Genomic DNA, 26,259 nt, shown 5'->3' with positions numbered 1-26,259 from the left:
CTCCCGGGTGGCGCGCTGCTTGCCGGGAGCCAAAATGTCCCGGATGTCCTGGAGAGGTGGGTCCTCTGGAACCCGAAGGTGACGCGCTTCCTGATATTTGGGTAAATTCCGCACCGGGAGCTGGGCTCCTCCCAGATAGATTCTGAAGTTGATTTTGGAGAATGCGACGGAGTACCCGAGTCAAGGGTTCTTGACACAGGCCAGGCTTGCGTCCTGAGCGTGAGCGGGATAGCCCTGAGACTATAACCCAGGGAGGGATAACCGCCAGACGACTTTGCCCGTCAAGTAGGGAGCTCAGAGACGACCTTTAGGTCGCGCCTGTCGCGCCTCCCCGTTCCCAAGACCTTCACCACTGTGATCTGTTCTTTTAGATGCCAAATTAAGATCATCTTTATTTGCAGCCCTTAAACTTCCCCATCCCAACTGATGGCTTCATCGTTGTATACGTCAAAACTTGTCAAACAATATCCTTCAAATACGAGCAATTCATTGTATGTCAGTTATACTTCAAAGCTGTTGCGAAAAACAAAAACCCCCTTGTCATCCCAAATACAAGTTCAAAGGGTAAAATGATCAAACTAATTCAGTTCAACTCACGTTTACCTGACTAATCACTTACTGTATACCAGACACAGTGCTTAGCCTAGGACACTTGGTGTAGGTGGTGGTCACATTGATCACAAATACCACTTCTTTTTATGATTGCTTTACATGTGTTTCTGATAGTATTGGCTTTGGAACCGTACAGGTTTGTGGTATTTATGGTTCTAACACTTCTTGTGAGTGATATAAATAATATCTCAGAGCCTGGACTTCCTTATCTATAGAATGAAGCTAATACAACCTAATAATCGTAGGGGATATAAGCGTTCAACAAATGGCCACTGTTTATAATTTTTACATAATAAATTCAAACATACACAGAACTATTTGCAAGCAGTATTTTCTAGAGATTTACAACATATACCTAAAACCAGGAAATAAATTCTATAATCATAGCCTAGTAAACTGTCAGGTTACTTATAACAGTTCTAAGAATGGGTACCTTTTTTTCTTTAAATTTGCACCCTTGAAGAAACTGTGCATCATATGGAAGTTACTAAACTCCATATGAATACAGCAAGGTTTTTTTTATGGAACAGAAGCTGGAAAAAGCTCATAACATATGGTATTTTAAAAACAAAAAGCCTTGAAAAACTTGCTTTCTTTAGATTAAATTCCTTCACAGCAACTGGATTTCTATAATAAAGTTAACTATATATTAGATCTTAGCCACCTCTCCCAAAACTAATGTTCACATTGCATTTTAAATTAGAACTCACTTTCAGACAGTCCAAATTGACAGCACCTTGCTTAACATACCAGGCCAAGACTTTTGAATAGATACTTGGCACAAAAAAGATTTTTTAAAAAATTGTTATGAAAATGTCATGGTGTTAAATATATGCCATAATTCTGCACAACTGGTGCTTTAAAAGGTTGAATCCTAGATTACATTGGGCTTCCCTGGCCCTCAGCTGGTCAAGAATCCGCCTGCAATGCGAGAGACCTGGGTTTGACTCCTTGGGTTGGGAAGATCCCCTAGAAAAGGGAACGGCTACCGGCTTCAGTATTCTGGTCTGGAAAATTCCATGGATTATCCATGGGGTCACAAAGAGTCAGACATGACTGAGCGACTTTCACTTTCACTAGACTGCATTATTGAGGGAATAATTTTTTTTAACATATTCCTCATCAGTTCATATAAAAGCAGTTCCAACAGAAGAGTTGGTATACTTAAAAATCCTTAATTCATTCCCTCATTCATACATTTGAGTATGCATTCTGTGACAGGCGCTGTGATGGCTATACAAAGATGCTGCTGCTGCTGCTAAGTCACTTCAGTCGCGTCCAACTCTGCGACCCCACAGACACCCCCCCCCCCCCCCCCCGCCCCAGGATCCCCCGTCCCTGGGATTCTCCAGGCAAGAACACTGGAGTGGGTTGCCATTTCCTTCTCCAATGCATGAAAGTGAAAAGTGAAAGGGAAGTTGCTCAGTCGTGCCCGACTCTTAGCAACCCCATGGACTGCAGCCCACCAGGCTCCTCCATCCATGGGATTTCCCAGGCAAGAGCACTGGAGTGCGTTGCCATTGCCTTCTCTGATACAAAGATGATGGGAACCAAACTACTGTCTTTAAGGAACTTTAACCCCTGATGTGATAATGTTTAAGGATCAAACTGGACATTGCTTCATCTCCATTACAGAGCCAGAAAGAGCCTATGGGATGGGAGGCACTGGAACACCTGGTAAGCAGAATGGTTTCCATCTCAAAGCCATGCTACACCACCAGCACCAGCTAATGGTGCCTCCGCACTCAAACCTCACCCGTGGGACTCCTGCTCTGACTGTCACTTAGGAAGGACTAGAAAGACTTAAAAGGATTCAAATGGTAACTCCTTGTTCCCCAGGCACTAGGTGACAGGAATTTCAAAACACAGCTTCACAAAGAGAACAGCAGAAAGAAGCTAACTTCCTAGCTGCTCCAAAAAGACCCACAACCAACTGCTGACACCACTAATCCCAAGAAGTGGATCAAGTGGATAAAAGCCAGGTGTGAGATCTACAGAAAAGAAATGAACGTGGGCAGAAGGGCCTACTGCACTTCTTTCCCCAAATTATATTCAATAAAAACAGTTCTCAGATACTGCTCTTTCCTATTTTCCTTCTACTTCCCTGCTGTACTTTGTACATTCAGGTGCCTGTCACAGTCCTGCTAATGCCACTTTCTTATTCTTTGTGCAGTCTGCATATTTTCACCTTTACTTACAGTAGTAAACTGAGGCTGCATATGCCCTTTTATCCAACAATCCCACTGCTAGGTATATTCCCTACCTAGGCAAACTCTCCTATCAGTGCACACTGGGGGAAATACAGGGATGTACATGGCAGTGCTGATGGTGACAGTAAAAAAGGAGGAGCCATATAAAGTCATTGATGCAATTATATATGAATGACTATGGTTGTTTTTACAAAATAAAACTACACCAGTGGTTAAAGAAACTATATTTCCTGAACCAAACAATGATTTGCTGGGTAAAAAAAAAATAATGACCTTGTTACAGAGTAAAGAAAATGGTATTGTTACAGAGTGAAGTAAGCCAAAAAGAGAAAAACAAGTATCATATTTTAATACATACATATGCAATCTATATGGTACTGGTACTGCTGAACCTACCTGCAGGGCGGGAATAGAGATGCAGACAGAGAGAATGGACTTGTGGACACAACGGGGGAAGAGAGGGTGGGATGAACTGACAGTAGCGCTGACACACACACTGCCGTGTGGGAAAGAGCTAGTGGGAAGCTGCTGCGTAACACGGGCAGCTCAGCTCAGTGCCCGGCGATGACCTACAGGGGTGGGAGGGAGGCTCAAGACGGAGGGGATATATAGAGAGAGCTACAGAAACCAACACAACATTGCACAATTATCCTCCAATGAAAAATACATTTTAAAAAATGGTATTGTTTTACATTTTTTAAATGTCATTATCTGCATTTGCTTATTATCTTTAGTCACAATTCAGTACATTCTCCCTTTGGACCAACAATAACAACATTAATAACAGCAGCTGACATTAATAAACACTTAGTTTGTATGATATATTCATCTCACTTAATCCTTATAACAATCAATAAAGAAGGTGGTGTTATTCACATTATAAAGATGAGGTAAAAGACCTAAGGAAGTAAGGATAAGTAACGTGCCAAAGGCCAAATCACCAGTTGGTTACAAAGTAAGGATTCCAATTTAGATTCTCTTACCTACGATGCTATGTTAACCTGAGTATAGCATTATGCAACTGGATATTAGTGATGGAGTCAAATTTACATCTAAAACTCACCAAAGGCTGTATCTATATACTACTAATTTATTTCAGTTTAATAGCTGGGAAACAATGCTTAGTGAGTGTTACAGGCGGAGTTGTACCCCCTGACAATTCATATAATGAAGTCTGTCTTAATCTATTTGGGCAGCCAGAACAAAACACTACAGACTGGGTGGTTTATAAACAACAAAAATTTACTTCTCACAGTTCTAGAGGCTGGGAAGTCCAAGATCAAGGTGCAGGCATATTCAGTGTCTAGTTTAAAGGTCCTCTTCCTGGTTCATAGACTGTCTTCATCATTAGCTCATGTGGCAGAAAGGGTAAGGGGTGTCTGTGGGCTCTCTTTTATAAAAAGAGCACTAATACCCCTTGTGGGATCTCCATCCTCATGACCTAAGCACATCCCAAAAGCCCTACCTCCTCATAGCATCACAGGGGGCATTAGGTTTCAACAAATTTAGTGAATGCAGACATTAGGACCAGTGCAAAGTCCCAATTCCTGGTGCCTCAGAATGTAATGTATTTGGAGACAGAATCTTTATAAAGAGGTAATTAAAGTAAAATGAAGTCATCAGGGTGGGCCCTAGTCCAGTATGACTGGTATCCTTACACGAAGAGGAAATCTGAATACAGACAAGTACAGAGAGAAGGTCACATGAAGACACAGGGAGATGACCATCATGCAGGCAAGAGAGAGACCTCAGAAGAAATCAACCCCACCTTGACCTCACACCTCCAACCTCCAGAACTTTAGAAAATAAATTTCTGTTTAAGCCATGCAATTGGTGGTACTTTATTATGGCACCCTAGCAAATGAATGCAGTCAGGAATTTGCTAAAGTTTTATTGATCACTGGTATACTGCTATAATTTTTAAATGAAATCTGTACTTTAAAAACTGAGAATGTTAAATTTTATGTCAAAATAACCGACTTAAGCACACTTTTAATTTTTAATGCATCATACTATAATGAAATGTCATTAACATTTTAATTTTATTGTAATACTGAATAATTCCCTGTCATTTATCTTTCATACTTTTTCCTTTCTAAATAAGATTAAAATCTAGTCAAAAGAGATTTATACTTTATAATACACAGCATACAAATAAGATCTTAAAAGTATTTAACAATTATATCTCAAACTTTATTACTTAATGAATCAGTTTCTATATACTGCTTTCAATCACTTTTTATTAACTGCTTCCAAAACCCGCAACAGGTGCAAGAAGAGATTGATGATATCCAAATAGAGGTTGATGGCCGCTAATACATACTCTTCAGGTGACAGCCTGTGCATCAGTGAGTGTGTGTCATAGATGATGAATCCGCAGAAAAGGATGGCTCCACCAGCAGCCAAGACCAACTCCACTGTCTCACTGTAAAAAAATAACTAAAGGCAAGAGATTACTGTAATAGTTTTATATTTAAGAACAGCATTAAGAATACTTAAGTTACTTATACTCTACATACATATTTAATAATTCTGTACAACTTTGAATACAAATGTTAAAAGTAGAAACAGGCAGGGCAGGTCCACTTGTGTTGGATGAAAGGGTGAATGGAGGAAGCAATGAATATCCTCCTCTCTATTAAATTACCCACCTGACTTTGAACAGTACCATTCCAAACATAAATTATTTAAAATCTATTTCTTACTCAGAATTACATGTGCCACTTGAAGATTAGCAATTGCAAGTGAGGGCCTCTTTCTATTTAATTTAACTCATTTGTTCATCTTTCTTTCAACCAATATTAACATAAGACCTTGATTTTTAAAATATCATTTTAAAATCATTCTACATAAATATGTTCTAGATAATTATAACTAAGTGTTCTATAATAACATATTTCATAGCTTTTTGAGATTATTTGTATTTCAAGATACCATTCTAAAACAACTTACCCTCAAGATTCCTGACAAACACAAAATCCACAAACCAGCAAACAGTCTATAAAAACAAAAATTTTAATACTTTAGAGTATTGTTCCTAACAAAAAACCTTTGTAAACTCATTCAGCATTTTCTGAATAAATAAATAAATCCATCCTGATATCTGCCAAAGAATCATTGAAATGTAAGAATTCTTAAACGTACAATGAATACTGTACAATACCCAGAAATTGAAAGAACAGCTATCTATTCAACATTTGTTTTTATGGTGTATGAGACTAATTAAAAGTATGATTTTTAAAGTTTTCAATTGGAATATAAAGAAAATACTGACATAAGCAAAATATCATTAGAAATACCATTTAATTCAGAGAGCTATAAAACTTCTTGAAAATATATAAATTTACCAATGAAGCATAATTGCATTTTTAACTAAATAACAAATTATTCTGTGAACACGCATATCCATTAGAGTTCCCAATGTACACTGTTTTATTCTGATGTATTAAAGAACTTAATTTATGTACATAAATTTGCCACTGCTATAATTTTATAAGTTATCATTCATTATATATATAATAAAATTACATATTATATATGTAAGGTATAATTATATGACAAAGGACATCCTATCTGAGACTTGGAAGCCCGAATATACATCTGCTGCCTCAGGCCACAAGAAGTACACTGATCAAATTTATGTTCCCTCCTTAAATAAAAATGAGACAAAATATACGAAATAACAGCTTTCAACCAACAAGCAGCACAGGACAACGATTCCTGAGACGAGGGACACAAAGAAGGTGAGCTCCACAAATGACCCAGCTGGAGCCCCAGGCAACAGCGCAGGGACAGGAACCCATATGCAGCGCTGTGGCTTCCTTGAGCTGGAGACGAGAATTCAGAGGTCAGAGACGCTAAAGTGGTAGACTCTGCAGGTCCAAGTTCTAGAGGAAAAAAGAGTGATACAGAGAGTTCTGGTGGCATGCGGAGGGTTCTCCTCCAGTCTTCAGCTGAGTGCTTATCAATGCATGGTTGCCACAGTCTGGAGAAAGAGCCGCCAGAGAGAAGCTGGCAGAAAACTCCTCACTCACTAAAGCCAGGAAGAGTTCTGATTCACACCAGCCAAAGTGGAAAGACCTGAGACATGGGGCTCTGAGTGATCCTCAGGAGGATACTATCTCAAGAGTGGGGCCAAATTAGCCCTAAACTAAAAGCTGTTCTGGATCCAGCTAACAGAGCTTAAAAATAAGCCTCAAAAGGTTCAGACAATTTCCAAAGAACTTAATTGCTTCCTAGAAGAACAGAACCTAACACATATGCAAAGCAGGAAGCAAAAAAGAAAAATATATATATATATATATTATATTATATTATATATATAAATATATATTATATATATATTTAATATAATATATATATATATTAGCGCTTCTCCTTAAATCAAATGCCATTCTAATACAACTGTTTATGCATCCTGCACAATTGTCAATGTTGGCTGACCAATTGATATTTTATCCCAGTAGAGACTTCTGATAATCTGGTGGTTGTTCAGTCGCTAAGTTGTGTCCAACTCCTTGTGACCGCATGGACTGCAGCATACCAGACCTTCCAGTCCCTTCACTATCTCCACTATCTGGAGAACCAGGAAAAAAGGGGGAGGAAAGAAAGTTTTGCGACACTAGACTGCTTGTAAATTGTTAGTGCTGTAACAGGAAAAAAGAACAGAAAATATTTGGATGATTATGTGCCAAAAGAAAGCCATTGTGAGCTTAGGAAAGATTCTATGCATTCTTACCAAGGTGAGGGCAACACAGTACCATTATCCTAATATAAAAAGGATCATTCCTTATATTAGTCTGAAGAAGGATATAGGTTACTTAAGATGGATCAAAAAGATTTAAAGTTCATGCAGGCTTCTCCAGCACCTGGGTCACAATTACCTTGCTTTTGCCACAAAGATGTGGATGGTAACATTTCTAACATTTATGTTAAGATCTAAATAATTCAGGTAAATTTCATACCATTTATAAAGCATGCAAGCCTATAGCCTCTCTAGAAAGCTTAGATTTCAGGGCATTCACTTCCCTTTCAATATAGAGGCGAAGCAAAAAACTCAAAGCTATTTTCCATCTCCTATCATGTATGCTCCAGGAGAGTAGGGCCCTAGTACCCAAAGGGATGACTTCTCATTACCTCCATTTTTAAAGTATCCAAAGCTGACAGTATAGCACCTCTCTCAAAACTGGGTAGTATTAGAGATATCTATCATAGCCATGATAAATATATCACTTACCCTGCTCCAAATTTGCTGAAATCTCTCTTCGACTGTAGAGTATATACAGTCAAACCAAGAAATACTGCACAAGTCAGTATGAAAGCTTGCAGGACAACATACACATCATAGAAAGTAACTGTAAAATTACAAAACACTGATTAAAAATACATATAAACAATATAAAAGCTTCTTTCTGTCATATAATAAAAATGTCTTATTTTGTCCTGTACTACTTGCCAATAAAAACAATTAAGAAAAGATTCCTTATTCAGTCTTCAACTCTTGTATGGTAAAACCACACCCACAGTGCAATAAGCAGGCTCCAAAATGTACAACATAGTATTAGTATTAATCGCTCAGTTGTGTCCAACTCTTTGCAACCCCATGGACTATAGCCTGCCAGGCTCTGTCCGTGGGATTCTCTAGGCAAAAATACTGGAGTGGGTTGCCATTTCCTCCTCCCAGATACAACATAAGGGGGTCACATTATTATGAAGTTAAAGAAATGGCTAGAAGATAATACACAGCTAGCTGGTTTAGGAGTTTAGGGAATATGGTGAAATTATTTTCACCCATTTCTATCCCAGCTGCAGTTTATCACCATTTGTAGTGACTGTCAACTATGGCTTAAACAATCAATAGTGATGGTTCTGGGTCCTGTGGCTGGTTGGGAATTCCTAGGCAAGAAAAATATCGGGGCTGTCAGGAGTTGCCTGTCATTCACCAGCACTGTAGGGAATAGAAACCAACCACAAATTGCTTTATATCCAAGTCTACATTATCCTGGAGTACATTATTGGGGTTTACTGGATATATATCAAATTTACTTCAGAAATTTTTAAATGACCATCTAGACTATAGCTATTATAATAAAACTGCTTAACATTTTACAGAATACTGAATTATAACCTCTTTAAAGGGAACTGAGTGTTTTGAACTCAAATCCATTTAAGTAATTTTTAATTTGAGGGGGATAAATTATCCAAGTTCCTTCTGTTCCTAAGTAGTTAGACTTTATTTATCCCATGCAGGGTTAAGAAGATGAATGCAGAAAAGATAAAACATGAAATCACTTTTGCTTCTTCTCAGAAATTTCAGTGTAAGTTTGGGTGGATTCCATCTCTCTCCAACATCCCTTATAAATGGTGGGCACCAGAGAGAACAGAGATGGACTTAATAACATCATAGTAAGGAACATTAATAGATAATAACATTAATAATAATAAGTAAGTGTTAATAATACTTCCTTTCCATGTTGAGAAATTTCAACCCTATTTAGTTTGGTGGTTGTTATTATTTATTTATATTCAGATTCTTTTATAAAAAGAAGAGATGAATTACCAAAAAACATATAGACAAAACAAAACCTAATGAAAAAGTTAAAAACAGTAATGACAAAATAAGAAGAGATAAGTATATTAACAGTAAGGATCCACAATTTACTGCTACTGACAGTAACAGTAAATTGTGATCTTTTTTGTTACCCCAGATAAATAATTTTGAAACAATCAGGATTTTTATTGTTAACCACAAAATTTACTTGAGGTATTATTATATAGGGTACATCAAATAATTATAACAGATACTTCCTTTTAAATATTATATATATTTAACACAAAATACAAAAGAGAAATGACTATTGTTTCTTGTAGTGCCACCTGATTAAATATGAGGATGTAATAAGGTACAGTTCAGGGCAGGCAATTTGAGATACTGAGCTCATGTGATGAAAGAGCATGGTTCCAAACATGTTATTAGTTCTTTTAAGATCCCTTTAAAACTGGAAATAGAACCGCCATATGACCCAGCAATCCCACTTCTGGGCATACACACCGAGGAAACCAGATCTGAAAGAGACACGTGCACCCCAATGTTCATTGCAGCACTGTTTATAATAGCCAGGACATGGAAGCAACCTAGATGCCCATCAGCAGACGAATGGATGAGGAAGCTGTGGTACATATACACCATGGAATATTACTCAGCCATTAAAAAGAATTCATTTGAATCAGTTCTAATGAGATGGATGAAACTGGAGCCCATTATACAGAGTGAAGTAAGCCAGAAAGATAAAGACCATTACAGTATACTAACACATATATATGGAATTTAGAAAGATGCTAATGATAACCCTATATGCAAAACAGAAAAAGAGACACAGATGTACAGAACAGACTTTTGGACTCTGTGGGAGAAGGTGAGGGTGGGATGTTTCAAGAGAACAGCATCGAAACATGTATATTATCTAGGGTGAAACAGATCACCAGCCCAGGTTGGATGCATGAGATAAGTGCTCGGGCCTGGTGCACTGGGAAGACCCAGAGGGATCGGGTAGAGAGGGAGGTGGGAGGGGGGATCGGGATGGGGAATACATGTAAATCCATGGCTGATTCATGTCAATGTATGACAAAACCCACTACAATACTGTAAAATAATTAGCCTCCAACTAATAAAAATAATTGGGAAAAAAAAAAGATCCCTTTAAACAAGGAAAAAGATTAGCTATAGTTGTCTTTTTTTTTTTTTTTTTGGCTGCTATGCAGCCTGTGAGATTTTTAGTTCCCTGATCAGGGATTGAACCCATATCCTCTGCAGTGGAAGGGCGGAGTGATTAACTTACTGGATTGCCAGGGAAGTATCTGATGTTGTCTGTTGGATAAATGAACATTGTTCTCTGTTCCTATTGTTTTCCTAATTCTTTTCGACTTCCTCTAAACTCAGCTGAACTATATAAGCATTTACCTTTTGCTTTTATTTTAGGAATTCTTCATTCTATGCCACATTTTTTAATATGACATTACATGATGTTAAGCTTTAGCCCCAAACTCTTTTTTACCCAAAAGATTTATCCATATTAAAAAGTTACTGTAATATACAGAAGTACAATTATGGCTTACCAACGAAGGCCACAGTCAGAGATTCCAACAGTGTCTAAGAAAAAGAGACTGAAATTACATAGATGCATGTAAAATTTATTCTGTGTTAAGAACATATTCTGATTTCCAGGAATTCAAGGTGATTTCATACCCATGATCTCATTTTAGCTTCAGAGCAGCCTTTTGAAGTATATGGGACATATAATAAGCCCCCCATAATGAAAATGAGACCTCAGTGTATTAAATGAAAATATTTAGAGTCTTTTCTTTTTTTGACTGTGCTGCACAGTTTGTGATATCTTAGTTCCCCAACCACAGCAGTAAAAGCAATGAGTCCCAACCACAGGACAACCAGGGTATTTCCATGAGAACAGATTCCAATTGTGATACTACTCCTCCTTAAACTCAACTAGATTTTTCATATCTGTAACAGAGATTCTAGAAGTAATATAGAAAATTCTATTTTTCACACTCTTTATAATGTAAATAAAGATGAAACTGCAAATCACATGCACATTTAAAAAACCTCACTATCTCACACAAACAAACATGGGAAGAATATAATATTTAGATAGTACTTTGGTGTGGCAGAGTCTTGAAACTGTCTCCCAATATTCTTTTTTTCTTTCTTGGTAATAGAATTTAGACTAAACATATACCCGTTCATATTAAGCATTACATTTTCAGCTTCCCTTGCAGCTAGATCTGCAAGAATCTAGATCTAAAAGCTGGAATATAGTGTGACTATATTCTAGTCAATAGAATGTGAATAGAGACATACAACTCTGAGAAGCAAAGAAGTTCGCTCTCTTCCTTTCTCTTTCATTTTTTAAATAGATAGAATGCAGGTATGGTAGTGAGTTATCTTATCTGATGCAACTTTAGAAATGTCTGAACTACAGCAGTGTCTGGGCCCCTGACAAGTTCACTAAACAGTCATTCAGATTTTTATATGAAAGAGACGTAAACTATCTTGTTTAAGCCATGTCAAAAGTAGCTGAACCTCATATCCTAAATAAGAGTTAGGGATACTGAGCTTCATCCTCAAGCTTCTTTCCCCTTAATTACATCTTTGTTTTATTTGCTTACTCTAGTTAGATTTTACCTGATAGACAATTACCATAAAGGTAATGCCTTGATTTTTTAAAAAACTCATTAATTTGGTTCTGCTACTGTTACATATATATATATATATGCATTCAAATAAATAAATTTAAAACTCAGGAATAAATTTTAAGGGAAGACACTGTCAAAGTACTTACAAATCCAAAAAGCAGGTATAGGTTAAGGGGATGCTTATGTCTGTTTACAGTCAAGGCTAAAATCAAACCCAAGGATCCAAAGGCCAACACCAAAATTAAGGCAGGACTGAAAGACAAAAAATTAAAAGCATTCTCAACTTAGAAAAAAAAAATTTGGAAGGATCTAAACCAAACTGACCAAAGAAATTATTTTTCCATGGGGAAAATTTGAGGACTATGAGATGGGAAGGAGCAGGAAGACAAAGAATCTTTCCCACAATCAATCTGGAAAATGTAACCTTTTTACTTCATGAATTTCTATTATATTGAATAATTTTTTCAATTAGCATACTGCCTTTTTTAAAAACTAAAACTCAATAAAGAAAAACTAATAAATAATAAGCAAATTTTATACCTAACTACTTTTTTAGGGCATTTACCATATAGCTGTAACTTAAAGAATTTACTCCAAATAGCAAACTAATAGCTCAAGATTCCCCTTCTGTAAAGGGAGGATAGAAATTATCTACTTCTAAGAAAATATTCATTCTTTACCTTTCCTTTTCTTTAATATAAAGTCTATATTACTCTTACCCATGGAAATAATTATTTTGGAGGTCAAATCTTAAACAAATTAGGGAAGAACCATATGGAACTCCTCTAAACATTTTCAATGAAATTTTCCTAGCTGTGAACTAACACTAATGTAAATTTAACTTTTCAAGCATGGTCTTAGGCTTTGGGGACAGGGTATAAGTCTAATAAAGACACACACAAAAAATTACATTCAATAAAAATTCTTAATGGAAATGAGGGATTAACTCTATGAAACCAAGCTAAAAAGGTTAGCGGTAAATACCATATTGTAGATTATTTTTCTTGTAAAAATTTATTTACAAGAGTTAATCTTTTTTACATTCTAACCTCAAAAGTTAATAGAAAAAAAAAAAAAAACTACCTTTGCTCATCTTATGCCCTTTCAGTCACATGCAGTGGTTGAAAATGATTCAGAATCATGTCATTACCTTACCTTTCATGTACAAATGTCCGTATAGAATCAAAGTATAAAAAAATTGCCGATGTCACTGTAGTTAAGAGAACTTGCAGAGAAAGGATGCTGTAGACTTTTCTTAGAAAAGCTGAAAGAGAAAAAAGTTACACATGACTGTTTTCTTAAGCATTTATCAGAGTACAGCAAGATCAGGTTTCTTCTTAGACACATTAAAATACTATGTAAATTCTTTCTTAAATCTTAGTCCAAATATCACAACTGTAACTAAAACTTAAAAAAAAAAAGCCTCCCAGAAAATAAAAAATTCTGCTAACTATACTCCAGGAAGCATGAGCTTAAAAAAATTAAGTTAATGGGCCAGAATACAAATGTTTCTATCAAAATAAAACAAAACCATCAAATGCATATTTGTGCAACATACTACAAAGCAAAGGACTAAAAGCAGAACATGTTTTAAATAATGGAGCTATCTTGAAAGTGAAAAGCAAGAATAAAAAGCATATGGTTAGATATAAAATTTAAAAAGAAATCTTAATTTCCAAGCAGTGCAAATGTTTCCCTAAAATGAAACTTCTCCATAAAAGGCAAATAATATATAAACTTACTTTCACTCTCACCTATTTTTATTTCTCACTTCTAGTACCTTTGCCTCTAGTTTCTATATAAGAAATTCTTACTTTCAAAATATGTTATTACCAACATCCATAAATCAACTCCAAAGTGCAATGATCTAAAACTATTTATAAAAATCTTCTGATACACAGACGACTTCCCAGGTGGTGCTAGTGGTAAAGAACACACCTGCTAATGCAGGAGATGTAAGAGACATGGGTTCGATCCCTGAGTCAGGAAGATCTCCTGCAGAAGGGCATGACAACCCACTCCAGTATTCTTGCCTGCAGAATCCCAGACAGAGGAGGCTGGTGGGCTACAGGCCATAGGGTCACAAAGAGTTCCTCATATTCCTGAAGAATCCTAAACAGACTTCTAATCACTTTATTTTGTAGTGATGTCTACTTGCCCTTCACTATTAAGACTATGAAGACTAAAGAGCTCCCTAATAATAGGATAATAATATTCATTTTAAGCTTCCCATTTTAGGACACAACTCAGCATGAGTCCCTAGCACTCAGCCAGGGGATGGCACAGAATGTTGCTGTCTAATCCTAACTCTGGTCCAACTCTCTGACCCTGTGGACTACAGCCCGCCAGGCCCCTTTGTCTGTGGGATTTTCCAAGCAAGAGTACTGGAGTGGGTTGCCATTTCCTTCTTCAGAGGATCGTCCCAATCCAGGGATTGAACCCACATCTCATTCATCTCCTGCATTGGCAGGCGGATTCTTTACCTCTGAGCCATCTGGGAAGCCCTTGGCACAGAATAAATACTCATTAAATTTTATTTGCTTTTAAATAAACTTATATTGAATTAATGAAAAGTGAATTTTGCCAGTCAGAGAAAAAGTGTTATTCTGAAACAATAATGGAGCCACATAATTTCCATAGAGCACTGTTCTTAGGCAAGAACAACACTATGGAATGATTTTTACCCAAGAAAAGATGTGATACTGCCTCTTGACTCTCATGACAATATGCATGCGATAAATGTTCTCTTTGAAAAAAATTCCTACTAAAGACCTCATCCTTCAAGGAACGATGAAGTGCTCTGATGACATGTCTGCCAAATATCAAGTAGTAAAATAAATATTTTATAAGAGAATGTTCATAAATACTAAAGATTTAATCCTCAGAGGCCCTCCCATTACATCTTGTTTGAAATATAAGATTATTTACTTCTGTTTTGGTCGTGCTGGGTGTACACTGCTGCCAGGCCTTTTCTCTAGTTGCAGTGGGGGGGCTACTCTCTAGTTGCATGGGCTTCTCACTGTGGGGGCTGCTCTCTAGGGCACCCGGGCTTCAGGAGCTGTGGCTCCTGGGCTCCAGGGCACAGGCTCAATAGTTGTGGTGCACAAGCTTTAGTTGCACCTTGGCATGTGGGATCTTCCCGGATCAGGATCAAACTGGTGTCCCCTGCATTTCAATGTGGACTTTCAACCACTGGATGTCCAGGGAAGCCCTCTATACTCTTTAAAAATGAGAACTTAAATCCCACAAAAAGTAACATTTGACACCCATTTTGAATAACTAATATAAAAAGTGGCAAAAGATATACATACACACCCACAGAAAAAAATAAAAGATCTGATATAAGAAAACAAGTCAAACTGCAATCTTTCAGTTTTTTGTTTTTTTTTTTGAGTCCTATTTCTGCCTTTCTACTTTTCTGCTTTCTACTTCTACTTCTCCCCTTTCTACTCAAACTTGACAGGCTGAAACATTAACTTTTCATTTCTACCCAATCTGTAACCAGCACCAACCTCCCCCAAGCCAAAAATGTAGGCGTCACCTCTGATTCCCCTCTCTCTTCCCAATCCATCAACAACTACTGTAGCATCTACTTGCAAAGTCATCCACCTCTTTGGTCTCCTTTGCTACATTTCCGGTCAGTCTTATAATCTAGCACCCGCACTGTTACAGCAGCCTTCTAACTGGTCTGCGTGCTTTCACTTGTCCCACCTATAGTCCCACAGCTGTCAACAGCTATCTTTTTGTAAAGTAATCCGTATCATGTGACTCCCTGCTTAAATATTTTTAATAGTTTCCCTTCTGCTTACAATAAAATTAAAGTTTTTATGGGGCCTACAGGCCCTACTTGACATTTGCATGCGTGCTCAGTCAGGTCCGCCTCTTTGTGACTGCAGACTACAGCCCACCAGCCTCCTCTGTCCGTGGGCTTTCTCAGAAAAGAATTCTGGAGTGGGTTGCCATTTCCTTCTGCAGGGGATCTTTTGGACTCAGGGCTTGAACCTGTACCTCCTGTATCTCCTGCATTGGCAGATGGATTCTTTACACTGAGTCAATTGGGAAGGCCGTGATTATCATAACTAGGTCATAAAAGGCACGGTGGCTTCCTTAATGGTCTCTCTGGGTTGCATGCTCTTGAAGAAGTCAGCTACCACACCATGATGCTCAAGCAGCCAATGGAGAAGGTCACATGGCAAGGAATTAACATCTTGAATCAACATTCACATGAGTGGGGTTTCCAGGAAGCAGATCTTCAATCCAGTCAAGTCTTCAGCTGACTGCAGTCCCAGCTCACATCTTGAGTGGACTCTCCTAAGACACCCTGAGCCAGAACCACCTAGCTATGCCTCTCCCAGATTTCTGATTCTCAGAATCTGTGTGAAGTAATAACTGTTGTTTTAAGCTTCTAAAATTTGGAATAATTTTTATAAAGCAATAGATAATGAATACACCTAGCTAGCGCCTTCTCAACAACACAACTGCCATCTCCTTTAAAAGTTCTTTCCCTGACCATTCCTTAACTAAAATAGCTACTATGCTACTATTCTAGACTCTAGTGTCTATTTCATCACTGTTTCTTTTCTTCAGAGAATTGAACACTGCTAGTAGTCTATTTATTTGCTTAACTCTTTAGGGACTATCTCCCTTACTCCTCCACCCAAATAATAACTCTAGAGGACTCAAATATTATCTGGTTACTGCTATCCTTAATATCAGCAGGGAGCCCAATTAAGTTGTATAAACAAAAGAAAAATGCTCACCTTCACTCACCTGGCTAAAAAAATGTAGATTAAAACAAGATTACATTTTTTACCCACAACAAGAGGCAGTAAACTATGGCTAAGGGCCAAACCCAGCACATCACCTGATTTTATAAGTAAAGTTTTCCTGGGCACAGTCACAGCCATTTCTGTATCCTCTATAGCTTCTTTTCTTGCCTGGATAATTCCATGGACAGAGGGGCCTGGCAAGCTGCAATCCATGGGGTTGCAAAGAATCAGACACAACTGAGTGACTAATTGTAATTGTATAGCTTCTTTTGCATGACAATGGCAGAATTTTGTAACTGTGCCAGAGTCCTTTATTATGACTCCACAAAGCTGAAAATATTTACTATCTGGCCCTTTGGAGAAAACGTTTACTAATCCCTGATCTACCAGATTGCCAGATACTAAGAAGTTTGATGATCTCAGTGCTGGTGAGAGTGCAGTAACAGGTACCCTCATGTATTGTTTGCTGGAAAGTCAACAAGTGCAATCTCTTTGGGTAGTTGATGACATCAAATTTTAAATGCACATATTCTTTGGACCTACAATTTCACTGCTAAAAATTTATAGAACAATAATTGGAGAAATTCACAACCATATGGAAGAATGGCCCCTAAAGCTCTATTTGAAGGAATAAAAAGAAAGAAAAGTAACAATCTAAATACCCATCAAGAAAGGATGATTAAATAAATTATGGAACATACATATTATAGATGATCACCATAGTTAAAAAGAATACGATAAAGCTATCAATATATGTACTGCTATTTTTCAATATGATGCATTAAATAAAAATACAAAGTTGCAGTAATGTAAGAAATAATCATAACATTGTGCTTCTGAGTATAAAACAGTATGTCTTAGTGTTTCAAAAATACAAATATAGTAGACTGCTAAAACAGACTAGTTTAATAGACTATATTACACATGTAACAACTAATTATATAAACTAACTTAATGGTACTGTAAGAGTGCTCAAGGTACTGAGCTGTTCAGACTGTACTGTTCAATTCGGAAAAATTTTTGACAGACCAGATACCATTTTAAACTATAGATGCAGTCAGCTTAGTCACAGGTCCAATGACCATGACACAGGGTTCCTTTCTGGTAATTTCCTGGTAGGAGTGTCTTTTGTTCTACTGAGATCACACTGGGTGAATTCCCGCATGAGAGTTACCAAGAAAGGAGCCATGATTAGAATTCTCTAAATATATGTCTAAAGCTTAGAATTTTCAGCCCCACACCCTTTTCTCCTGAGAAGAGAGAAGGGCTGAAAATGGAGTTAATGATCAATCATGCCTTCGTGAGGAAGCCACCATTAAACCCCAACAGTACGGGGTATGCAGGGCTTCCAGATGGGTGAACACAGCCTCATACCAGGACATAGAAACTACAAAGACAGACGAGGACATAGAATCAGCCCTTAAATAAAAAACAGAGAAGCAGATAACTCCATTCAGATGTACGTCACAATGATCGTATAATAAACGTACCTCACGGAAGAAAAATAACCCAAGTTTCTCTTAACTGAAAGATGCCAAATTCAAGCTAGTGAGGTTTTCAAACCCCTTCTCCACCGAAGACGATAGGATGGACTCAGTTTCAGGTCTCTGGGCACACAGCTGGGGAACCACCTCGCCTCTCCCTCTGAGCCCCGGCGGAGGGAGAAAGCTCTTCTTCAGCCAGCCAGGGGACCGGAAGGAGGAGGGAAGGTGCCCTCTGAACCCAAGAGACCGGCGGTATCCCGAGGCCCCAGTCGCGGAGGATGCTCGCCTCAGAAGCCGAAAACCAGCCCCCAGAGGCCGGCGACGCGGCGGGACCGCCAAGGGGCGGCAGGGAGGGGCCGGGCGACGTACCCATTCGGATGTGCACGCTGGCGGAGGCCACGCAGCTGCCATAGTTGAAGTCGTCCTCGATGGAGGAGCAGGGGTAACGGGGGTCAAGGTCCGCCATGTCGACAGAGCACCCCGCAGGGCCCCCGCGGAGCTGAGCAGGCGACGTCAACACAACGGCCCCAGGCCACTTCCTGAGGAAGCGATACAGCCCCAACTAGCCGAGCGGCCGCGCCCGAGTCAAGCCCCGACCAATCGATGATGTCGCCTCGAACGTTCAGTTCAGTTCCGTTCAGTCGCTCAGTCGTGTCTGACTCTCTGTGAACCCATGGACTGCCGCATGGCCGGCCTCCCTGTCCATCGCCAACTCCCGGAGTTTACTCAAACTCATGTCCATTGAGTCGGTGATGCCATCCAACCATCTCATCCTCTGTCGTCCTCTTCTGCTTTCAGTCTTTCCCAGCATCAGGGTCTTTTCCAACGAGTCAGTTCTTTGCATCAGGTGGCCAAAGTATTGGACTTTCAGCTTCAGCATAAGTCCTTCCAGTGAACACCAAGGACTCATTTCCTTTAGGATGGACTGGTTGGATCTCCTTGCAGTCCAAGGGACTCTCAAGAGTCTTCTCCAACACCACAGTTCAAAAGCATCAATTTTTCAGAGCTCAGCTTTCTTTATCCAACTCTCACATCAATACATGACTACTGGAAAAACCATAGCTTTGACCAGACGGACCTTTGTTGGCAAATTAATGTCTCTGCTTTTTAATATGCTGTCTAGGTTGGTCATAACTTTCCTTCCAAGGAGTAAGTGTCTTTTAATTTCATGGCTGCAATCCCCATCTGCAGTGATTTTGGAGCCCAGGAAAATAAAGTCAGCCATTGTTTCCACTGTTTCCCCATCTATTTGCCATGAAGTGATGGGACCAGATGCTATGATCTTAGTTTTCTGAATGTTGAGCTTCAAGCCAGCTTTTTCACTCTCCTCTTTCACTTTCATCAAGAGGCTTTTTAGTTCCTCTTCACTTTCTGCCATAAGGGTGGTGTCATCTGCATGTACAAGCTATGAAATACAAATTAATGTAATTTTGGTCATTTCTCACATCAGTTTGCATTTAAAACTGGCATTGCACAATATAAGGATCAGAGGTAGGGACTTCCCTGGTGGTCCAGTGGTTAAGAACCCGCCTGCCAATGCAGGAGACACAGGTTCAAGAGGCAAGCAAGCCCCCGTGTGCCACAACAGCTGAAGCCCTTACCCTATAGCCCTTGTCTGGCAACAAGAGAAGCCACCGCAATGAGAAGCCCAAGCTCCTGCATAACTAGAGAGTAGCCCCTGCTCACAGCCACGAAGACCTCATGCAGCCAAAAATAAATAATAATCATAAAAATTCTTTTTTAAAAAAGATCAATAGTAAAATTTATGCTAATAACTTTAAATGATATCTTTACTTAAAATGACCTTAAATAGCAAGTTAAAAAATCATGGCAAGTCAAGAAACTACAAAAGAAATGAAAAAGCTTTGTGTTTTAGCACTTTTAATGGGACTTCTCCCTGCGTTTGCAACAAGGGGCCCCACATGTTTATTCTGCACTGGGCCCCACATATTACGTAGCTGGCTCTGTGAGTGCCACTGTAACAGAGAGACCACTTTGGAAAACTGCCAGTGTCTACCAAAGCTGAACATACACAACAAGGTCTATGACTCAGCAATTCCACTCCGAGGTGGAGTATATACCCAAAAGAAAGGCATGCATAGATTTGTAGATGTCCCAAAATACACATAACAGCATTATTCATAATAGCGCAAAACTACAAACAACCCAACCATCCACTATTAGTAAAATGAACAAAAAATTGTGGCATATTCATATAATTGCATGGTTTCTATAATGAAAATGAAAAAATTACTATTATATGCAACATGAATGAACTTCACAAACATAAAGTTAAGCAAAAGAAACCAAATACAAAAGAATATCTACTATGAGATTCTATGTAAAGTTAAAAAGCAAGCAAAAATAATCTATGGTCTTAAGACATCGGAAATTATCTTTCAGGAGGAAGAAGGGATAATAATTGGGAAAAGGCACTTAGAAGGACTTCTGGAGTTCTGATAACATTCTACTTTCTGACTGATTACACATACTTTCTTGTGATAATAGCAAGCTGCTTATACTAAGGGTTTGTTTACTGTTCTGTGTATTATACTAAAATTTTAAATTGTATTTTAAAAAGTGGAAAAAAGTTATTTGCTACCTCTCAGTCTAGATAAGATAGTTATGACAATAAAGCATTTACTTACAGATATGAAATCCAGTGACTCGGTGTCCTTTATTTCTTTAAAGCTGCAATTTTAAGAGAAGTACTTTGTAAATAAAGTCATTAAAGAAATTTCAGTGGTTTTATTCGGAATTGAAAGAGACACATGTACCCCAATGTTCATCACAGCACTGTTTACAATAGCCAGGACATGGAAGCAACCTAGATGTCCATCGGCAGACGAATGGATAAGAAAGCTGTGGTACATATACACAATGGAATATTACTCAGCTATTAAAAAGAATACATTTGAATCAGTCCTAATGAGGTGGATGAAACTGGAGCCTATTATACAGAGAGAAGTAAGTCAGGAAGAAAAACACCAATACAGTGTATTAATGCATATATATGGAATTTAGAAAGATGGTAACAAGGACCCTATATGCGAGACAGCAAAAGAGACACAGATGTAAAGAACAGACTTTTTGGACACTGTGGGAGAAGGCGAGGGTGGGATGATCTGAGAGAATAGCAATGAAGCATGTATAGTATCATATGTGAAACAGATCGCCAGTCCAGGTTTGATGCATGAGACAGGATGCTCAAGGCTGGTGTACTGGGATAACCCAGAGGGATGGGATGGGGAGGGAGGAGGGAGAGGGGTTCAGGATGGGGAACACATGTACACTCATGGCTGATTCATGTCAATGTATGGCAAAACCACTACAATATTGTTAAGTAATTAGCCTCCAATTAAAATAAATAAATTTTAAAAAATAAATAATAAAATTTAAAAAAATAAATTTCAGTAGTTTTAAAGACCTATCTGCATCTCTCCTCTTCTCGCATCTTTCCTCTTCTTTCTTTCTTCATCTTTCTCCCCTCCTGTTCATCTGTTTGTTCTATCATCTTCAAGCTAAAATCTCTTCTAGATTATTTCCAGACTATAATAATTCTATCCTCATTCCTAGATTGAGAACATTTTTTTCTTTTTTTGGCTTCTAGATAATCTTTGGCATTTGACACTGAAGGAGGTAGGGACTTACACTACTACTATCTTCGATTGTTTTTTTAGAGAGAGAGTTTTATCTTTGACTCAAGTTTAGGGGCCAGAATAGTAGAGGTTCACAAATTTCAAGAATTACAGAAAAAGTCCATGGGCTTCTAGAGCTAAATAAATTTGAGTCTGAATCCTAGCTCAATCACTCACTAACTTTCAAGCAACCCAAACGTACATCTCCAGGCACAGACTTTTTCTACCCTTAAGCTAAGAATGAGAACACTTGAACTGTGTTGCTGGAGGATTAACGTCTGTAAAGTCGGAGACAACAGAGAGAGAGCATTCAGCTCTGTGACAGCTGTACTGTCTCTCCCTCGCTGAACCTAAGCAGGTGGGATCTGATAACTGCTGAGGAATGGGGAGAACGCCAGGAAGGAGGAAAAGCGAGCACTAAGAATGGCCCGAGGTAAAAATAAACACAACCACCATGAAACAGACTGTAAAGAAACTCGAATAATAAAACTTCAGCATGTCATCGAAAGTCACTATGGAAGTGATGTGATGAAATCTGTTTAAGGGAGATTATTTTGGAACTGGATTGGGAGAAAGCTGGCTAGAGGCAGCACGGCTTTGAGGTTGAGTCTCAGTTTTCTCATCTGTAAACTGCAGGTGGCACTGATACCTACTTTAAGGAGTCCTTGTGTGAGTACTTACTGTGCTTGTGCTTAGTCGCTCAGTCCCGTCCGACTCTTTGCAACCTCATGGACTGGAGCCCGTCAGGCTCCTCTGTCCATGGGATTCTTCAGGCAAGAACCCTGGAGTGGGTTGCCATTTTCCTCCTCCAAGGGACCTTCCTGACCCAGGGATTGAACCCTTATCATCTCACGTGTCTCCCGCACCGCAGGCAGATTCTTTACCAGCCCATATATATGTGTGTAGTATAATAAAAAATGTGTTTTGTTTTTGTTACCTGTTCTTGGCACAGAGTTTCTAAAAACCTTGGAATCACGGATCAGAGTATTGGTTGTTATTCACAGAGACCCCCTTTCCTCCATATCTGAATGTATGGTAATTCACAAGGTGGCTTACAATGGGCCTCGAGATAGTTACAAGGAAGGGGCTGGCCATTCTGGAAAGACCTAGCCTGTGACTAGAGACTTGGAACTTTCAGCCACACCCTCATAGATCTTGAATTCAATCAAGTGGTTGATGATTTAACCAATCATGCTTATGTGACAAAACCCTAGATATAAACTAGGAAGTAGTGAGGCTCTGGGAGCTTGCTGGTTAATGAAACGATCCATGTGCTGGGAGGATATACACCTGGAGGCAGCAAGGAAGCAAAGGACCCTTCCAGACCTTGTTATGCTGTTCACCTCTTTATCTTACTATTCATTGCTTCCTTTTTAATAAAATGGTCACCATAAGGATAGTACTTTCCTGACTTCTGTGAGTCATTCTAGTGAATTATCAAATTGGGACAAGGAGTGGATTCTGGGAATCCTCAAGTACATAGCCAAATAGGCAGAAGAACAGGCAGCTTGGGGATACCTGAGACTTGCAACTGGCATCTAAAGTCATGCAGGACTGAGCCCTTAACTTAAAGGACCTGTATTAACTCTGGGTAATTAGTATCAGAAATGAAGGCCTTTGACCTTAACTTGTGGGGTCCACACTAACTCTAGCAGTGAGTGTTAGAATTAGACTGAACAGGAAGACACTCAGTTGGGATAAGCATGTTGTAGTTGGAACACAGATGTAAATTACTGACACAGTGCCCAATACAGGCTATTGGTGCTCAATAAATGATAGCTGTAATTATTTGCAAGAGGCAAGGTCACCAGTTTTTTCATTATTAGGCATTTATTGAGCAGTATGCAAAGTGCAAAGTACCCAGAGATGACTAGAACTGCCCCACTACACCCCAACCCTTAACAAGCCCACAGGGGAATAAAAACAACAAAAAAACATGATGATGGAAATAAGTGCTGAGTGTTATGGAACCAAAATATAACTGATTAACTTTGGGGAGATTATAAATGGCTTCACAGAGTATCTTAGCTTGCTAGGGCTGCTGTAACAAATTACCACAAACGGGCTTAAAACAGCAGAAGTTTCTTTTCTCACAGGTCTGGAGGCCAGTCAAGGTGTGCTCAGGGCTAGTTCCTCTAGAGCAGGGGTCCCCAACCCCTGGGGCTATGGACCAGTACTGGTTCACGGTCTGTTAGGACCTGGGCCACACAGCAGGAAGTGAGTGGTGGGCAAGTGAGTGAAGTTTCATCTGTAGTTACAGCTGCTCCCCATCACTTGCAGCACCAGATTCTCAGAGGATCACAAACCCTACTGTGAACTGTGCATGTGAGTGAGTGAGATTGCAAGCTCCTTACAAGAATCATTTCGAAACCATCCACTGCCACCCCAGTCAGTGGAAAAACTGTTTTTCATGAAACTGGTCTCTGGTGCCAAAAAGACTAGGGATCACTGCTCTAGAGGCTCTTAAAGAGAAATCTGTTCCGTGCTTCTTCATTGATCCCTGGTATTTACCAACAACCCTTGGATTTTCTTGGCTTGTGGCTGTATCATTTCAGTCTCTGCCTTCATTATCTAGGCCCTCTACTTTCTGTGTCTCTACGTCTAAATCTCCCTCTTCTTATAAGACACCAATCACTGGATTAAGGGCCACCCTCATCTGGTATGACCCTGTGTTGACCACATCTGCAAAGACGTTATTTCCAATTACAGTCACATTTAGAGGTATCAAGGCTTAAGATTCAAACACATATCTTGGGATTACACAAGCCAATTCACAACACAGGGGTGGTGACTTTTCAGTTGGCCTTATTGGATAAGTAGGGGTTCACCTGGCAGGAGATACTAAAAAACTAAAAAAATACAAGCATGAAATAACTGGTAAGGACAAATTGAAAACAACACAGACACTTACAGGTGACATTACAGAAGCATAAGATTCGGTGACTTATTGAATACAGGCACAAAGTACGATGTCTGACACAGTAGATGCTGAGAAAATTCCTCTGAATAAGTCAATCTAAATTACTAAGAGTTCCGTTGGTCTATTTCACCAGAAACAAGGAAACTGATTTTTCAGGAAGTGATCCGTTTGGGACATGCTGATTTGAGATGAAAGCAAAAAAAAAAAAAAACTGAAATGAAATAAATACTGGAGACAGGAGTGAGAAAGGAGTCTGCAGGGTGGACCAGGACTGAAGACATAAATATGAGTGTGGTCCACATAGAGATAATAGATGAAAATGAGATTATATGAAATCTCTAAGACCTGGAATAAAAAGATTCAAGAATTCAGCCTGTGGGTACATATTACAGGCTAGAGAAGTGTCAGTTAGGAAAACAGAAGAAACCATCAGGAATATATGAGGAAAATACCAAGCATCATCATAGACGGTAAAAAAGGCCAAAAGTCAAGAAAGATGCTCTGGGGAAAAAAAAAAAAAAGATGCTCTGATGAGGGACTGATGCTATGAAACTGTCAGAATAAGCACAGAAGCCATTTATCTGGAAAATTACTACATGCTGGGTATTTTCATATACAGACTTGTTATTGCTTTCATTATCATGGCACCAGATTAAAATCCAAGCTTTCATTTTTCTTTCAAAAGTTCAGAACAATGAAATAAATTCAGAACAAAAGGAACTATGACCACGTTGAAAGGCTAGGTGATGCGGATAACTAATTAACAAAGTGTTGTTAGGATGTGTACTCTGGAGCCTGGATGATGTGATGTCGTTTCTTACGTGAATTTATGTACAGAGAGTTTATTATGAACTGAAGTCTGTGTCATTCCCCCTACCCCAATTTATATGTTGAAGACCAAACTCCCAGTATGGCTGAGTTTGGAGAAGGAGTTTCTAAGGAAGTAATTAAGCTTAAAAGAGGTGGTAGGTGTGTTGGAAAATGGAGGAGATGAAAAGTATCCACTGAGCTGAGAAGCCATCTTGAGACTGAAAAGTGAGTCAGGCAGCTTCATACAATCGATGGATGAGTTTATTACAGGGTAACTTACCCACAGGGTGGGATCAGTTGGACAATAGTCTGAAAGTATTCAAAGCTGCACTCCACATAGCTGAGAGGCCATTGAGACAGTTTCATAGGGCATGGGGGTAGATGCTTGGAAACAGGACGTGAACTCATAAAATCAAGATTTACAAACTGGTAACTAGCCTTGTGGGCACAGAAAATAAGTCAGCAATAGTCCTCATCATTGTTTGGAGACTAACAGAGCATAGAGGCCATCTGGACCTAATGATCACTAAATAATATCTACTAACTACAAAAGCAGAAAAGAGATTCAGTACACAGTACGGCCCTGGGTAGAGTCAGTGGAAGGAC

At 38.9% G+C, this 26,259-nt stretch overlaps 1 protein-coding gene and 1 long non-coding RNA gene across 3 annotated transcripts; one reads left to right on the top strand and one right to left on the bottom strand.

Moving 5' to 3' along the window:
- The first annotated feature begins 12 nt into the window (after positions 1-12).
- Positions 13-5,242, top strand: LOC139030864 (uncharacterized). Its single transcript, XR_011483305.1, has 2 exons — positions 13-101; positions 2,248-5,242. It is a non-coding gene; the product is annotated as an uncharacterized lncRNA (long non-coding RNA).
- On the bottom strand, positions 4,994-18,846 carry TMBIM4 (transmembrane BAX inhibitor motif containing 4). Of its 2 annotated transcripts, XM_020883299.2 has the most exons (7): positions 18,655-18,839; positions 13,188-13,296; positions 12,179-12,284; positions 10,938-10,971; positions 8,059-8,176; positions 5,775-5,820; positions 4,994-5,261 (listed from the first exon to the last, which is right to left on the bottom strand). In XM_020883299.2, exons 1-7 carry the CDS (start codon positions 18,749-18,751, stop codon positions 5,055-5,057), a joined length of 717 nt encoding a protein of 238 aa, XP_020738958.1. In that variant the 5' UTR covers positions 18,752-18,839; the 3' UTR covers positions 4,994-5,054. The 2 variants fall into 2 exon arrangements, with proteins under 2 accessions (XP_020738958.1, XP_020738959.1); XM_020883300.2 differs by lacking the exons at positions 4,994-5,261; positions 5,775-5,820 and adding an exon at positions 6,227-6,709 and having other exon boundaries at positions 18,655-18,846.
- Between the last annotated feature and the right edge of the window lie 7,413 nt (positions 18,847-26,259).

This window comes from Odocoileus virginianus, chromosome 24, assembly GCF_023699985.2.
Source record: "Odocoileus virginianus isolate 20LAN1187 ecotype Illinois chromosome 24, Ovbor_1.2, whole genome shotgun sequence".
In the NCBI taxonomy this organism is placed as follows: Eukaryota; Metazoa; Chordata; class Mammalia; order Artiodactyla; family Cervidae; genus Odocoileus; species Odocoileus virginianus.
This window is presented reverse-complemented; position numbering and strand designations above follow the sequence as displayed.